The sequence below is a fragment of the Haliaeetus leucocephalus genome, unplaced genomic scaffold (assembly GCF_000737465.1).
Source record: "Haliaeetus leucocephalus isolate CR32 unplaced genomic scaffold, Haliaeetus_leucocephalus-4.0 Scaffold273, whole genome shotgun sequence".
Lineage (NCBI taxonomy): Eukaryota > Metazoa > Chordata > Aves > Accipitriformes > Accipitridae > Haliaeetus > Haliaeetus leucocephalus.
The window spans coordinates 5,513,251-5,530,428 of NW_010972709.1; the positions used below are offsets into that span (position 1 = coordinate 5,513,251).

Below are 17,178 nucleotides of genomic sequence, written 5' to 3' on the forward strand. Positions count from 1 at the left end.
CAGGACCTACCCCCGCCCGCACGAGTACCTGGACGTCTCCGCGCTGCCCCAGAGCTGGGACTGGAGGAACGTGAACGGCGTCAATTATGCCAGCACCACTCGGAACCAGCACATCCCCCAGTACTGCGGGTCCTGCTGGGCCCACGGCAGCACCAGCGCTTTAGCAGGTATGCTGGGTGCTGCCTGCTCACCCGCCGAGCTGGTTGCCCCCAGCGATATACGTGGGTTTTGGTAAGCAAAGGAAGCTTTATCTTCAGCTTGCAAAATAGCTGGTATAAAGACAAGGCGCCAAGTTAGTGACTAATGGCGGCAAGAACCGAGGCAGAGACGTTTGGGAATGCACCAGGAACAGGGGGAATTCCCAAGCTGAAGGCAGGGAGGTTTGGTTTCGATAGAGAAAGCAACCAGAGAGAGCTGTCCCCACTCTTTCGGAATTGTGCGAGGGGCGAACGCTGGCATGGTTAAAAAGCTGTTTGCAGAAGGAACTCATTCATAGCCCCTGCGAGACTGCTGTTTAGGGCCTGGGGTAAGAATTGGGTTTTCTGCCCCTCTTCTTGGAGGTGCGGTGATGGTAGCAGCAGATGCAAAAGCAGTTATCATGTCTCCTTCCCTTTTTTGGTACCTCGGCCTGCCACACTACATCTACAGCAGCAAGGGGCTGCTCCAGCGATGCCTGGACATGAGGAAATGAAAGAAGTTGCCTCTTGTGGGAAGGGCACGCAGCGTATCAGCTTCAAGAGCCCTGTCACTCAAATGAACTGCCTACCACAGCATACAGACCAATCTAGTTTCAGCAGATACCTATCAATCAGCCGCCTTCTTGGGAAAAAGGGAGGTAGTGGTTTGCTTTAGTTGTGAGAAATATTTTCCCTAGAGAGAGTACATGATGATTTGCATGCAACAGTAACATGCTGCAGAAGTACTGTTTGCAGAGGGAGGCTGTAAGAGGCTTAACTTTCATGGAGAAAGAGAGGAAATTGTGCAGAAATGGGAAGACAACACAGGTGTGAGCAAGCACCATGAGTCACAAAGGATCCATTCTTAAGCAGTACAAGAATAAAGATATGTATGAAACCTGCCATGATGTAGTGAAGTACTAGGACAGATAAAATACAGCAACTTCTTAATTACATAGCTTCAGTTAAAACCTAATTTTGTATGTAGGTATGCTGGTATGTGCATCTTTAAGTTATATAAAAAGTTGGTTTTAAAAAATCAGGATATTTTTTTCTTATCTGCTGTGAATAGTTAAAGCATTCATTCCCTGTCTTGTTGCTGGAAGAGTAGGCTGGGATAATGCTGCCCAGTTCTGTCAAGTATAGCTGAATGTTGTTAGTACTAATAGGATTAAAAGCACTACAGTGGCATCAGACAAGATAGCTAATGCAGTGTGAGAAGCAGTTTATAAATACTCATCGGGATGCTTTTTTGCCAAGTAAGCTAGTTGTTTCTGACAAAATAAGGCAGCAGGATGGTGATGCCTGTCTGAGATGGCAGGGTAACAGTGAGATGTTGACGTAACAGTGAGGATATACTTCTGAAAGCTTTTCCTTGCTTTAAGTTTGTGAAGACTCTCGGAGCCAGACCTGGGCTGCATGGGCTTATACTCTCTGCATGGGTTTATGCATAAGTCTTTACTCCTGTAAAAGAGGCTAGTGAGAGTTGGTTTTACAATGTGTGTTTGAAAACTCTTTGCTGTCAAAGACAGGAAACAGATGTGCAAGTTTTCAGAAGCTGTGACTTGAATTAAAAGAGATCTAGAGCACTTCAAGGCTTTAAACAGATCTTATCTGCACAGTTTTGAATTTTTAATGGAAAAAACTTCTAATGGAAACCCACAATAATAACTCAGCCTGCTGGTTTGAGTTAGGTCATGCTATGTGCCTCACTGTCAACAGTAGAGGATTTTCCAACCGCAAGTACTGTTGCCTGCAAACAGTTACAAGTTCAATGAAGGAGAGACAGTTTTAACACTAGTTGCAATGTATAGCCACCCACATATTCCACTAACAAAACCCACTTTCTTATCCTTACAGATCGAATCAACATAAAGAGAAAAGGTGCATGGCCTTCTGCCTACCTCTCTGTTCAGAATGTGATTGACTGTGCTGACGCAGGATCCTGCGAAGGTGGAGACCACTCAGGTGTTTGGATGTATGCCCATGACCATGGCATTCCAGACGAGACCTGCAACAACTACCAAGCTAAGGATCAAAGTATGATGCCTATTTGGTTTGCCGTAAGGCTTCATCCCAGGTTTAGCAGATTTTTATATATACATATAAAAAAAAGACAGTTTCTTGGGTTTTCAGTATACTGGTTCCTGCCTTTCTGTGTAATACCTGCTGTTTGACTGACAGAACAGGTTTTCTTTGCAGGCCTCTGTGTGTCTCTCTACTCTAGCCAGATAGCAAAGCATTAAATCATGCCCAGACAAGTTTGCACAGCTAGGTTGTTTTAACTTAATCTCCTAAGTCTCTGATATACAATCTCTAATGTACCAAAATATTTACAAGTGTCACTTCAAGCTAAACAAAGGAGAAATGTAACCTTTATCTGGTCATGTATGACTAGAATAGTTTCTGTATCTATACAGAAGCACATCTGAAACACTTTCTCCTCAAAGCACTTATGCCTATGAAGTAAAGAATAGTAACTAGTGATTTTAGGGACTTTTTAAATGTGGCTTCCAGAAAAGAATTTATTTCACCAGAGACAGTATTAATATCTGCTTCAAATAAGTTAAAAGGAAAAAAAGCTTAGTGTCATATCATTAATTCACTTGAAGAAAAGCATTCTCTTGCAGTGATAATCTCACTTTTGTTTTGTAGAGTGTAAGAAGTTTAACCAGTGTGGAACTTGCGTCACTTTTGGAGAATGCCATGTGATAAAGAACTACACTCTCTGGAAAGTTGCTGACTACGGGTCTGTCAGTGGAAGAGAAAAAATGATGGCAGAAATCTATACTAATGGACCGATTAGGTAAAAAAAAAAAAAAAATATCTTGAATGGTAAAAAAGAAAATGTTTATCTACTAGTAATATTGGGATTGAAATACTTGAAACTCAGTCTAATGACTGAAGTGTACTTCTCTACTCCAGCATATGTTAGCAGCTCTGCACTAATATGCAGACTTTAGCTTGCTTGTGGATAAACTAAGCTCTGAAGTCAAAATGCAAGAAAACCAATTGTTTTTTAGCCAGGCCCCTGCCCTGATCTCCTTGTAAAAAAAAAAAAAAAATAATGCTTTCTCTATTTTATTACAGCTGTGGCATAATGGCTACTGAAAAGTTGGATGCTTACACTGGAGGACTTTATACAGAGTACAACACCTCACCTGTGGTGAATCACATTGTATCTGTGGCTGGCTGGGGTGTAGAAAATGGAACAGAATACTGGATTGTTCGTAACTCATGGGGTGAACCCTGGGTAAGGAAACATGGGAACAAACATATTTGCAGAATGACTTCAGAGGAAAGGTAGGTTTTCTTACTTGCGAACAGGAAGCCGCAAAGCTAGCGTGTGGATAGGAAAAGTAAAGCTTTCTTTGAACTAGACTAGCAATTAAAAAATGAAGACAGGGATATTCAGCCAAAGTTACTTGAGTAATGTCAACTCAATCCCAAATGCTACCCTTCTGTGGACATGCAGCTCCTGTTACGGACAACTGTTAGTTACTGTTAGTTGTAGGCAAAAATCAAGTCACATAACTGGAAGAGATGAGGGGGATGTAAATACACCAAAGCAGATGGCCCCTTTAAACAAGGCTGCCCTGAGAACCCAGTGTTACACTTCATCTTGACTGAATTCCTAGATTCACTTACAAGTCATTCATACTTAGAAGACAGAACAGACTCAATAGCATACATTTTCTATAGTTATGTTTTCTAATTCACAATACAAATTGATTCTTTACAGGGTGAAAGAGGGTGGCTGAGAATTGTGACCAGTGCATATAAGGGTGGAAGAGGAGCAGAGTACAATCTCGCTATTGAAGAAGACTGTGCATATGGAGATGCTGTAGTTCCTTGATTCTATATTGTACATCTTTCTGTTTAGGAACTGCTTTGATTGGAAGCTTCCCAGCATAACCTTTTTCTGTTTAAAGAATAGTAGTCTAAAACTCTTTCACAGTTCAACACCATCTGGCAGTTCTGCAAAATTAGCCCAGATGCAACACACAATGTCTTCAGAGTAACATAAATACAGAGCTGCCTTTAGATAATTATTTACAACTTAAAGTAATTTACTCATGAGAAAGTTGTCTGCCTTGATGCATGGTATTTAAATTGTATTGACTTAATCACAGGAACTGTGTATGTAAATCTCTGTATATTTTTAAATACAAATTACGTAGACATACTGGGAAGGAAAAAGTATACTCAATATTTGGGTCTAGAGCTTATATTAAATTCTCTGACAATATCAAGCAAATACCATCTCACAGTGATGCAGATGAAAAACAAAGCTAAGTCTGGAGATGATACATTCAAAACCTAAATTCCCTGTTGTTTCCTTGGCCTCCTGGTGAGACAGTGTTGTTGGAAGTATCATACAACGCACTTGCTTTTATCCAACTCAAATGATGTAACAGGAATTACGTTGATCAAACAATAAAGTCTAAACGCTTCTTAGTTATTTAGTCTTGTCTTTACTCACATTCCTTGCTTTAATATGTGACTGGCTGTGCCATTTTTCTCCTAAAGCAGCAAAGTATTAATTGCCACAACCCAGAACTCTTAACTAATCTGAAGAAAGGTAGTAAATTCTCTTCCTTAGTAACTGGCTCAGTTTTAAGTGGCAAATCAGTGCCATATCAAATATTACTAACTAACATTGTTAACTGCAGTTAATAAACACTTTTTTCTCTTACATGACTGTATGTGTATTACAAGAGCTTATTAATACATGGTTTTGGTCATCTTCTGTTGTTGTACCTAGCAAGTAGTCTCATGTGGTAGATGAGCTACCCAAAGCTTACCCAGGATGGTACTGCTTTTACTGAACTTTTCTTGTGTAGATTGTGTCGTTGACCAACCCTTTCACAACAACTGTGATGGTTCAAACAACAATTCCAAGTTAAATTACACTGTCCACACTGGAGATTAAGATACAAGGAAGAATTCAACTTCCACCAAGCAAGGGAGGGAAAAGACAGTCAGAAGTTACACAGTACCACTTTCAGATGTTGATCTCCACAACCTATCACAAATTAAACCAACCTGTGAATTATGCCTCACTCAAACCTGTAAGTTAAAGCTTTCTAGTGGTGCAGAGGAGGAAAGTCTGTCCAGAAACTTTCTCTATTATCTGCTACCTCCCAGTTGGTAGCTTCTGCAACTTACCTTAGTTTTATCTGTGAAAGAAGTCTGCTCCTAATCAGAAGGTAAGTTTGGCAGAACAGTGAAGACCCATATAACTGCTAGTGTCTAGGATGAAGTTGAGATGGTTGTGCTATTCTGATCATTTAGGTTTCAAACAGCACAGCTTTTAGTATTGTGACAATAAGAACATGTTTTAGACCTAAGGTTAGGCCATATTCCAGTAGGCTAGGAGACTTCAAAAACTGACTTTTCTGGTTGATGTTGGCCTAATTTTGGCTTCCTATATACAAGAATCATGCTCTAGTCTTAGGTGTTTATCTCTCTCATCCACCATCCACTTCTTAGGCATGAAAGACAATAATAAATCTAGGCAAAAGAGAATTCCATCTGTCTCCTTGGCTTTGCTTTACCATACATAGTAAAATGACTCCTTAGGATCAATAAGGATTAATTCTGCCAAGCTGCAGTGCCTGCTGTAACTTGAGTTCCATTGAGATATGAACACAGTAGTATGACAGTACTGATCACAGCATCACAGAAGTTTTAACTAGTTAAAAAATCATCTACATGGTGAAGTGCAGAGGAACTTGAGTGTTTAGAGGTAGCAATACCAAGTTTGAACACAGAGGAAAGCAAAAGCATACCCTGTTTAAACAGCTGGCAAATTGCAATGGACATGAGAACAAAGTGCTCTTGATTATCACTAAACAATGATACAGGGCTACATCCTAAAATGAAGCTCTAATGGGTGAATTGTTTCTGTAGTTAATTCCACGAAGAAAGGAAGTCAGGGGCTACCAAAAGCCAAACTTGTATGCTAATTCTACTTAAAATACTATGAAAAAAAAAGTCTCATGCAAATTTAAATGGTGACAGTTAGCTGGAATGATGGTACATCTTCTATTCAAAGATACACAAAGAAGTTCAGAACAGCTTCTGCAGAAGCAAGTTTTGCCCTTTTCAGCCTGTGCTTTAAGTTGAAGAGAGCACTGCAAGTGTTAACTAGGGTAAGCTCAGTCACTGTGGAGCATGTATGAGAAGGACCAGCTGAGGAAAGGGAAGATGCGCTCCCTTTTATAAGGAGTTAAGAATCTATACAATTGGCTGCTGTCTGAAGAATTATCATGGTAGCTTAGAGTTCCCATTAATGAATCACTAACAGAGAAGAACAAAGTGATTTCCTTTTTAAATTTACATCCAGTTGGACTTAAAACGTCAGTGGCTTTTAGAAGGCAGGTTCTTCAGAAAACAGATGTGCTTGGAAAAGTGCAGCGGGCTTGTCTATACCCCTCACTTTTAAACCTGTACAAAGAGAAATCCAGCCCAATGAACAGAAAAAAAGAGTCACCTTAATGAAACTTCAGAAGAAATCTCTGGAAAAGAAAAAAACCTTTATTGAAAGGTGAATTATAATCTTGGGTATATCCCCCACTGTTTGGCATCAACCAGGACAGAGTAGAGATAAGTATAAAAACCAAGCCACAACAAGCAGTAATGAAATTTCTGCACACATTCATATTTCTGGACAGCAGTAGAATTCTGACATGGTAATGAAACTTACCAGTAACATTTGATGCATCTATTTAACAAAAAATAGATTCTGAAAGGTAACACACTCACGTAGGGTTCATCTGTTAATACAAAACTAATCTTGATTGTTACAACTCCACTTACACAAAATGTGGTTTTTTTTTTTCCATAGCAGTAAATATGTAGGATATTTAGAATTCTAATATAATGCAAAGGTGAGAAAGAGGCATTGTGGCTTCTCTGCAGCAGAGCTAATCACACAAATTCCTTTTTTACAACTCACAACATCAAAACCTAGAGCATTCAAGATCCAGCCTTCAAAGAACTATCTGCAAAGTGGTTTTAGTAGGAACTACCTTCCTCATTCTTCAGGTTTTATATATTACACTAAAAATCAGTGACAAATTCTGCAAGTAACCAAAATAACATTCTTTGAAATAAATCTGTCTCTCTCCTGCTATCCCCTTCAGAATATTCAGATTTATACTAATTTGTGTAACAACAGAAAATCCTTCAATATTATTCCATTTTCCAAAGTACATTAACAGTCCTCTGATATGAAGCTCAAGGTCACCATACAAGTCAATCAAACGCCCTTCAGCCCTTTCTTCCTTGTTTTGGGTTTGTTGGTTTTGTTTTTTTGTTGGGTTTTGGTTTTTTCTCTGCTGTGTTGCCCAGTTACAGAACCTTACTGGTGGAGAGTATGGCAAAGCAGTGATCATGTGCTCTGCATTCTTGATATTTTCCACTGCTTAGTTCATCATAATAAAGTTAGATTTGCAATGAGCTTAAAAGGAGAAAAAAAAAAAAAAGAAAAAAAGAAGCATTCAGTACATTACTCTGATCTATCAGTTTGCACGTGGATTTCTGCATTACGTAAATAATTTGGATTTTAGGGTCTGGACAGATGTTTTTGTTTTAGGACAGGAGTGTATTATGACAGACTATTCCCTTCCTATCCTTTCCTTACTACAGTGCTAGTTCTCAAAAAGCAGTATTTGTCTCCAAGTTCCTCGCTACTACCCAGAGATTCTTGATTAAAGGAAAATTGCTAAAAACCAGGCCCTTAACAGGGAAGTTATCTGTGAAAATATCTGGCAGACATTCCTATTTTTAGCAATCCTCCTCCTAAACGTTATTTGCAAGTTGTAACAAATACAAATGGAAGCAGGTATGCAAAGAAATAAATGCGACTTACCTATAAACTCAGTGACAGGGTCATGTTCACCTTCTGTTTTAATAGTACCTGCAATACTTTCATTCTCCAAGATTGGAAGAAAAAGCTGTACGAAGTCTGAGGTATATGGAGGAGCAATCACATCAAGCACCTGAAACAGCAGACAGAAATAGATTATTCTTCCAGTTAGAGGGGTAGTTGGGACAATATTTAATTCATAGTACTAGTCTTGGAAGGGTACAAGTAATTGCACTTAAGACCTCTTGTTCTCCATACAAGTAGTTAATTATGTATCCTTATGGTACTCTATCCAGTACCTTAATACTTTCAGAAGTCAGGAGTCAGTAGGACTAACTCACATCCTAGTGAATACTGATATTACATACATTGCTCAGAATCTGATCTCGTATCCTGAAACGTTTTTGAATCTGAGGCAAGCTGATTTAATATCCAAACACATACAACTGATATTAAAGTTTATTTCTATATGTTAGTAAACACAATTTTTGCTGCTGACCTCTGTAACAAAGTATCTGATGAGAGAGATATCTGTATCTAGCTTCTCCAGGCATTTGCGGATATAGCTGACAACAGGTAGAACATATCCTCGACTGAGTAAGTGCACCATTCTATCCAAGAGAGTCTTCTTCAATTCCAGCTGACAGTGTGGGGAGGGAAGAACCAACAGATTAGAACTTCCTCTCAAAAGTGTGCAGTTTTTATTGCTCATTCATATTGATTCAATATCTGCTATGTTACATTTTTACCATGACCATATTCCTAAATTAAACTCTTAAAACTGCTGTGACAGCAAAAGCTATTATCTTGAATAAGCTTAACTAATATGAAGGAACACAAATACTGAATCCTTTGAGAGTCACCTGCTCCATTACATCAAGCTGTGAATGTTCTGTTTCAAAGAGCTTGACAAGAAGTTGTAGAACTTGGGGATGAAGCAGCTGATGGCATGTACTGATCTGAAACAAGACAGGAAAGTTAGATCCTCAGGACTTCAACTTAAACACCAATGCACCAGTCTTTATTAGACAAGTTTACAGTGATGTTCAGTGCCAGATGCACATTCTTTTAGAAAAATATTCCACCATTTCTTTCTCTGATGCCTAAGTTTTCCTAGTATAAATAATACTGAGCTGACAAGACCAAATAATTAACTCTGAACAGAAACAGATTAATCTCTGTATATTTACTGACTTACTGCAAATGATAGGCATTCAGTGAATTGGATGTACTTCCAGTTACAAGTATCAAAACCGTTCTTACTCTCCAGCAAGGTTTTATATATGCTTTTACCTCATCCAATAATGCCAGATGAACTGGAGTGTGATCAGTCTGCAGTTGGAAGTATCGTGGTTCTGACACTGTCCAATCCACCCATTTTAATACACCCATTGCCACCACTGGGAACCTGCAGAAAAAGAGATCGCTTCAGCACAGGAGCATTAAAAAAAACAAAGCAAAAAAACCAAACCACAACCAAACAAAAAAAACCCCAAAACAAACCAAAAAACTCCCAGTAAATTAGAAAAAAAAAAAAATCTTTCAGTATATTCTAATGGTTGCTAGAGTTTCAGTTTAACTGACAGCAAAATTCATAAAGCTTGAAGTTTTGCCTGAAAAGTTGTCAGCACATCAAGAGTAGCGTTCGTCAAAAAAGGGGGTTGGGGGGGATGGGGAAAGATAGGCTGCAGGAAAATTCTTTCTACAGAGACACTCCCTGCTCAGCACAAAATACAAAAACCAAAAAAATAGGCAACAAAATTCATGTACGCTCCAAGTTTGTTCCAGTTTATCCACTATCTGTTGTTTCATACTTTTAAAAGGAGAAAAAAGGACACACCTATTGCTAGGAAAGCTTTATTAGGAAGACAATGTAATCTATCATCTTTTTCCAGTGGCAGAGAAAAGCATGTTCTGTGACACAAGGACAAGTTGTCAGTGAAAGCCAGAATTTATGTCCTCATGAGAGAGATTCCAAAGAGTCAGATGTACAATTTTGAAAGCTGCTTTCAGACCACATCTTCATGTATTCTACAATGAGGATGTCCTCACAGAGCAGCCCAGAAAGGCATTCCCCTTTAGCAGTACCACCTCTCCTAAATAATATTTTCCTTCCAACAACTGAGGCTCAGGACCAGTCTCTCTGCTCACCTGATGCACTGATAGAGAGTGCTCAGTTCTGCAACCAACTCTGATGCTCCTTTGTTCTCATTGCAACACAGATTGTGAACAGTTTCAATGGCTTTTGAAGTTGACTTGAGTTCATCCTTGTTTATGCTGACTCTCTTGTTCTGAAAAATTGCAAAGTTTGTATGCAAGAGTTGTGAATATACTGGATGTCTTTGGTTATTTAAGGAAAGGAATTGTAACCTGCAATAAGCCTAAGATTACATTATGTTTCTCAAAATTTAGACTAAAATACAAGTTTCAGAAGAACTAATTATCAATGAGCTGAAGGTCGTTTGCTTTACTTAATTCCCTAAGAATTACTTTATCCACTTCATCAAATTAAATTCCTCTTCCTCTGAAAACGCACGTACATATGGTTCTAGTAGCACAGAACTACTACTGATAACCTTTGGGAGGAGGTGGGGAAGAGAGCAAAAATACTCAGTACGCTCAGACTTTTATAGTACTATTTGATCATCAGGATCTAAATTTTTTAGTCATTTCAGCTGAAGCCAGAAGCATGTCATATTAAAATAAGTAAATCAAGCTGAATACATTATTTTAAACTGTGCAGCTGAACAACCATACATTTTCTTCAGCACAGTCAGGCCACTGTAACCAAGAAAAATGTTATTCACAGAACTGAACGTTACCTTTTTCCACATCTCTACTACACTAGCTGCATATGCCAGTATGTGAATATATTTATGTTTGTGGTCCTGGTTGATCTTAGCACCTGGCTTAAACAATGACTGCATGAAGAGGTCCAGAAAGGCAGGTACTCGAATCTGTGAAGAAAATGAATGGTTTATTAGAGCCTGGGAATTATGAGAGGCGACTATAAGTACAGTCTTTGCATCTGATATACCTTGCATAGAAAGAGCTATAACATTCCCTCTTGAGAGTAGGTTAGATAGTTTTCTGAAGACACCCAAACTTTTGACAGAAAGACATAAAAAAAAAAAAAAAAAAAAAAAAAAAAAAGGAAACAACAGACTTACAGACTATATTGCTAAAGTATCTAAATGCCACCATTTGTTACCAGGACCCATGTTAGAATGAGGCAGTGAGAAATGTGAAACATGCCATTTAGGCCTGCTTATAACAAATTGCAAAACTGGGTGGGTTTTTTTGGTTTGGGTTGGTTTTGGGTTTTTTTTGTTAAGAGAAGTTAATTAATTCCTTGCCATCTTTACCTCCTATTGAGAGGTTCTTTAATTAATTTACTTGTATGTAAAAAGACAACTTAGAATGATTTAAAAAACATCAATCAAGAAGCTAATGCAAAACAGAATACAAGTAGTAGTTTCACATTTAGACAGTACTTAAAATTATAGAGGGATGAGTCTGAGTGCTTCTACTTCGTGTTGATACAACACTTTGCACAACAAGACCTCATATTTCTGAGTGCTACTGTACTAGAATTAAGTTTCAGAGGTTATAAAAAGACAACTACTAACCAGTTCTACTGGAGGTGGGTCCATGCTTGTAAACATTTTGAACAGGACAGTGATATCTGCTGGATTCAGAGCTCCTTTGGACAACATCGCACCAAGAGCCTGACATGCTCGAGGATAGGAGGCTGCAGTACCCAATGCTAAAGTGATCTGACTAGCATCATGGCCTCTAGATGAAAAGCAAACATACACAGCAACTTATTTTCTTAATTTGGACATTTTAGTTTTAGTCTCATTGAGTCAACAGGGGACAGCCTATGGAATGTAATGCCTTAAGGCAGAACCCCTTATCCTAGGTAATTATAGAAATAGGCCTGTATCTCCCTTGTTCGTTTCTAAAATGTTCGTAGAATAATAAAATATATATATTTTAATAGACAGAAACTTAAATTCTTTGCTTTTCTGATTTCAGGTCTCCCAGTACAGGACATTGAATTTTTCTGTTGTTCTACAAATTAAAGCTTGCTACAAGAACTGCTCTGTTGCAGCTAAGGATTCTTCTTTTGCTGGTAAAAAGTAATCAAGAAAGAGCAAAAGACAGCAGTTTACAAATTCCAATGACTTACATTTCACTAATAACGTAACTCCCACTTACTTCTCATGAGCATATCGCTGAACCTCCTGAGCAATCCGTCTGACAGCTGACCCTCCTTGCTCTTCTTGAGCTAATATGGACATCATAGACTGAGCAAAAAGGTAAGTGTGTTCTCCGTGGCACACCATCTTCTGTGAAAGCACACATCAAAAAAATCTTACCAGTCAACAAGAAACATGCAAGTATACTTCTGTGATTACATTGCCATAATAGCAAAGACTTCACTGAAATCTACTAATCAAAAGAAAAAAAACCCCAAACCCACAAACAACTAAACAAGAAAACCAAAAATCCAACAGCCAAGAGAAAGTACAGAAAAGCATAGTATCGCTATGCATTGATACCATGCAAGAAGAAATAACTAAATTGACAACTTCATTTCTTAAGTGCCAAAATTGAGAGGAAATTCTATCCTACTTACACTCAGTACTTTCTCTGCAATATTTAAAAAGTAAAAGAAGTACAAAGCCATCTGAAAGTCATTATGCTATTTCACGACACAGAACATATGCTGGGTTGATTCAGGTGGCAACTTTCACAGTAACGTGGATGATAAAAGAATTATTTTCATTTGCCAAGGGACTGACTAGACTGATCTTTAGATCTTGCATTCAATGTGAAAGACAACAGTTCTACCTTCACCTTTTTACAATCCATTTAATAGATATAAGAAGTGTCACATAAGCAACCCAAGGAATTCTTTGTCACAGAATGATCAAAAAGCATAAATTTCTATTTTTTAACTCAGATATACCTTCTCTTCATAAGATTTTTTTTAAGACTTGATAAGATGTCAAGGTTCTCTACAATCCCGCAATGACTGGTGTATCCTAACTGGCAAGGAAAACACTATTTTCTTTCCACATAAAAAGGAAAAAAAAAAAAAACTTACAGCAAACTCAGGGAGGTTTTTTTCAAGGTTTTCTTCTCCTCCATCCAAAATTGTTGCCAGAGATGTACGCAGGACTCTGGAAAATACTTCTAGTTGCTGACATGCTGTTGAAACACTGGTTATTTCCCCTTGATATCCAGCATCAGATATAAGCTATAAAAACAAAAACATCACAGAAAACTTGTATTATTTATTTATATTTCAGATATCGTAACAAGTCTAGAAGAACACACAGAATGTAAGATTTGCCTCTGCATATGCTCACTGGAATTCACATTCATCTTTTAGACTACAGAAAAGGAAGCCAATAAAGACGTAGCAAAAAGAAAGTTAACCATAATGATATAAAAATACTTCAGAGCACAGCAAGATATAACATTCTTTCTCTGTCACAGAAACACACAAAACTGACTGAAATGTTCCCCCGCACCAGAAATCCAAAATTTTCAAATACAGATCAAAGGAAACAAACAAACAAACAATAAAACAAACCAAAACCAACCAACCAAAACCCCTCAAAAAGCGGTACTGCAAACTGGGAAACTACACTTACTGCTTTTAACCTGTAACACAATTCCTCCCACCAATGTGTACTTGTACTGTTCTGATATTTGAATAAGCAGTATTAGCAGGAATACATAAAAGACACAGGCAAGACCACACCCAATATCTGATGCTAGAACAGTTAACCCTTTATGGATATTCTCATTTATTAGACTTGAGTATACTACCTTCACAGTAAAATTAAGCATTAAACAGTCGGGATGGGCTTCTGCCAACTTGTAAAAGAGATCTCTCCATGTAGTATGTGCTATCATTTGCTCAAGCCAGGCTGGTGTCTGAAAAAGATTAGAGCAATAGAGAGAAATGTAAGAAAATCTAGTTGTCGACATCATTAAAAGTAAGCCTTTTACCTCTCAGGAGTCCTGTGAGTTGTTATACAGAACTTTATTACAAAGGAGGATGCATTCAAAGTTTCTAAGTTCTCTAAGCCTCTGAGGACTCCAGTGAGATACAGCTGGTTTTCTGAAACTGGCTGTTTCTTAACCAAAGAGCTTTGAAGATACAGTTTCCCTTCCCCCACCATCTACTACTCCATCAGATGAAGGCATCTATGTAGGATCCACTCATGTAGAGATAGCAACACGTTTTCCATGCACACCTCTCCTTCCTCTGTAAAGATGGAATCTGCTTTCCGAGGGTCAAAATGCTTGATAAGTAAGCTCTTTAAATGGTTTTCTACAGTCTCCTGAACTTGCACTGGCTCAACACCTGTATAGAAGGAACAAAACACTTGGCAGATACAATCCAATCAAACATGGCAGCAACATCTTAAATTTTTCAATGAGAACAGAAACTACTCAGAAATTTATCAACACAGAGAAGATGAGAGGAGAGCCATCAGTCCTACTATCAAGCCACACTGATACAGACAGATTTACAGATTCTTGATCTTTTTTCCTAAATGCAGACTGTTTAGGATCACAGGCAGGTCACACTAGTCCTTTTCGCTTGCTCTCTTCATCAGTCACGCAAACAGCAATGCCAGTCATCTCACAAGACTGTTACTGGGCACAAAACCAAAATGGACATATCTTAAACACAAAAGGGATTACCAGGGTTGGTGCGCAAACCCGCCTCACTACAGAGTAAAGTCCATCCTTTTAATATATTGGCTATCGGTAGCTTTGATAATATACTACAAAACAATACACAAAGTAGTAATAAGCAGTTGTACATTTCTGAGACCAGAGTATAATAATTCTGATCATTTGTAAACAAAAGTTTATACTAGCTAAGGGACAAAGATACCACAAGATAATGCTGAACATGTCTTGCAAGAAGCTGCTGAAGAATTCATAAGCAGACTGGTAATATGGAATTCTTGTCTCAGAGAATACAGGCATCTGTATGAGAACCTTCCATCTAACCACTGATCCACTGAAAGCAAATAGTAACTAGCAATAAGATAATTGTTTTTTCAATATTAATTATATAATACTATTACAAAATATTGCTACCACCAGCTATGTAATGCCCTTGTGCATGAAACAAAAAGAAACTATAGTTTATGCAGTTGTTTCAACTATATTTCCCTCTATAATACATTTTGTGGGCATTTCAAAATGTTCATCAACAGATTACTTCGCTTATTCTCTGAGTGGAATAAATGTATTATTATAAAGAACGTAGTCATATACACACACAGGATGACAACTTTATAATGATCCACTTCCTGAGTATGATCAAATTTGCCACTGACAAAAGAAAGACTACAGACCCAAATTATACTGTACTACTTATCGTACCTGTTTGAATGAGCCATTCTGCCAGCAAATTTACAGTCTGTGCCACTGCAGTGTAGTTTTCAGAGAGGAGCTGGATAACATTCTCTGGAGAACCTCCTGCTTGGAAATATCTGATGGAAGGGTTAGAAAAGAACTATTTGAAAGTTGTGTGAAAAACCAAAACCAACTGAACTCTGAAAACGATAGCATCATTTCTACATTTTCGCACACACTTCCATACAAAGTGACAACATTACACCTACACCGCACATAAGGTTACACTCACCTCTTTAACGTGTTAAATATTGACGGCTCCATTATATAGTCTGGGGTTGAAAATTTCTTCAGGCATTCTTGCTGGACTTCGGCATCATCTTCTCCCTCCCCGTCCTCATCGTCTTGCTATTGACAAGCACAGTCAAGTCAGCCACCTCTCTTGTCCAGTTCCCCCCGCCATACTCCCACCTTTAGGCTATTTTTGCCCACAGAACCTCACACACCTCGCTTCACCACAGCGAGCGACCCGCTCCCCAGACAAATGCGAGTACTTAACAGAGACGGCGCAAAAAACAAGCGCCTTCTCGCAGTTGTTTTCCTCCTTTTTAACCTCCTCAAGCCCCAGGCCCCACCACAGGGAGGACTTCCCCGCCCGCCTTTACGCTCGCCGCTTTTCGCCTCAGCTCGGAGCCCCAGACGCGGCTCCCCGCGTCCGCACAGCGAGGGGGGGCCCTGGGAGCTCCTCCGGGACCCCCCGGGGGACCAGGCGGCATGCCTCAGGAGAAGCCCTCCGCTCTCCAGAGCGGCGCGGAGGGAGAGCGCTCCCCCTCACAGGCCGCTTCAAGGCCCGAGGCCGAGCAGCCGGCTCCCGCCGCACCACCGGGCAGCCCGGCGCCGCCTTCTAAGGCGCCCGCAAGCGCTCACCGTCCCTCCGTCCGCCTCGTTCCCCCACTCCGCCGCGCTGCCTTCGAAGTAATCGGCGTCCTCCATGGCTCCTCCCGTCCCGCCCCGGGCCGAAAAAAACCGCGGCGATGGCCGCAACCAGGCCGCGACCGCCCCCCCCTGGGCGGAGCGGCGCGGAATGGCGGGCGCCGGGAGGGTGGAGCCGCCGCCGGGCCGGGCTGAGGAGCTGAGGGGGGGGATCGCCGCGGCGGCCCTCGGAGCGGGGGGGACGGTCGGTACGGGAAAGCCGTCCCTTTTCTGCCGCCTCGGGACGTTGGGAATTCCCTGCCCCAGACCGTCCCCCGCCCCGGGACGTGCTGACGGGAGGCGGCGGCGGCGGCGCGGCCTGCGCCGGCGGAGCGGCCGTTACCTCACGGCCTCGGCGCCGCTTCTCGCTGGAGCTGGCGTTGACGGGGGCGAAGCCGTTGCGTGGTGTATTACGGCTGAAACGATCCACGGACGCCAGCAGATAAAAATGAAATAGGGAAACGTAAAAGCTGACCCCGTGGCGGTGGTTCCCCGGGAGGTGGAGGCTTGCTCTGTCCCAGTCCGAGCCGTTCATCCCCGGTTAGGCACTGGCCGGGCAGCCGAGGCAGAAGACAGCGTGCAGTCAGAGGGGAAAAAAAAAAAAGTCAGAGGGGAAAAAAGAAGCTAATGGAAGTTTAAAAACAAACTTCGGTACCCTGCAAAACCTCCCAAAGCCTCCCAGCGCAGCTGCAATCGGACGGGGATTGCAAGGGAAGAGGGAAAAATTGGATGTGTTGCTCTTCTGGCTGCAGTTGAGTTAAC

General features: G+C 40.3%; 2 protein-coding genes across 2 annotated transcripts in view; one reads left to right on the forward strand and one right to left on the reverse strand.

The window, feature by feature from the left end:
* CTSZ (cathepsin Z) overlaps positions 1–4,864 on the forward strand; it is a gene marked incomplete at its 5' end in the record, with an annotated part of 5,085 nt that extends 221 nt beyond the window's left edge. Inside the window, 5 exons of the mRNA XM_010569775.1 lie at positions 1–167; positions 2,037–2,216; positions 2,832–2,982; positions 3,267–3,429; positions 3,919–4,864. The exon at positions 1–167 is cut by the window's left edge and continues 221 nt beyond it. Coding sequence (XP_010568077.1) covers positions 1–167; positions 2,037–2,216; positions 2,832–2,982; positions 3,267–3,429; positions 3,919–4,032 — 775 coding nt within the window. The remainder of the gene's footprint in view (positions 168–2,036; positions 2,217–2,831; positions 2,983–3,266; positions 3,430–3,918) is intronic.
* A 2,158-nt stretch (positions 4,865–7,022) lies between these two features.
* On the reverse strand, positions 7,023–16,503 carry NELFCD (negative elongation factor complex member C/D). Its single transcript, XM_010569574.1, has 15 exons — positions 16,372–16,503; positions 15,737–15,852; positions 15,472–15,581; positions 14,325–14,434; positions 13,894–14,001; positions 13,163–13,315; positions 12,271–12,401; positions 11,679–11,844; positions 10,872–11,006; positions 10,201–10,340; positions 9,343–9,457; positions 8,913–9,008; positions 8,549–8,689; positions 8,053–8,182; positions 7,023–7,641 (listed from the first exon to the last, which is right to left on the reverse strand). The coding sequence occupies exons 1-15, from the start codon at positions 16,435–16,437 to the stop codon at positions 7,607–7,609; spliced, it is 1,752 nt and encodes a 583-aa protein (XP_010567876.1). The 5' UTR covers positions 16,438–16,503; the 3' UTR covers positions 7,023–7,606.
* Positions 16,504–17,178: the final 675 nt, after the last annotated feature.

Bases quoted from the DNA above. Each gene is read 5' to 3' on its own strand.
- NELFCD (XM_010569574.1), bottom strand. From the start codon at position 16,437: ATGGAGGACGCCGATTACTTCGAAGGCAGCGCGGCGGAGTGGGGGAAC. The intron at 13,316-13,893 runs GTAGTATACTCA...TTGTTTTTATAG, and splicing joins TGCTTAATTTTACTGTGAAG to CTTATATCTGATGCTGGATA. The intron at 11,845-12,270 runs GTAAGTGGGAGT...CTTTTCATCTAG, and splicing joins CAGCGATATGCTCATGAGAA to AGGCCATGATGCTAGTCAGA.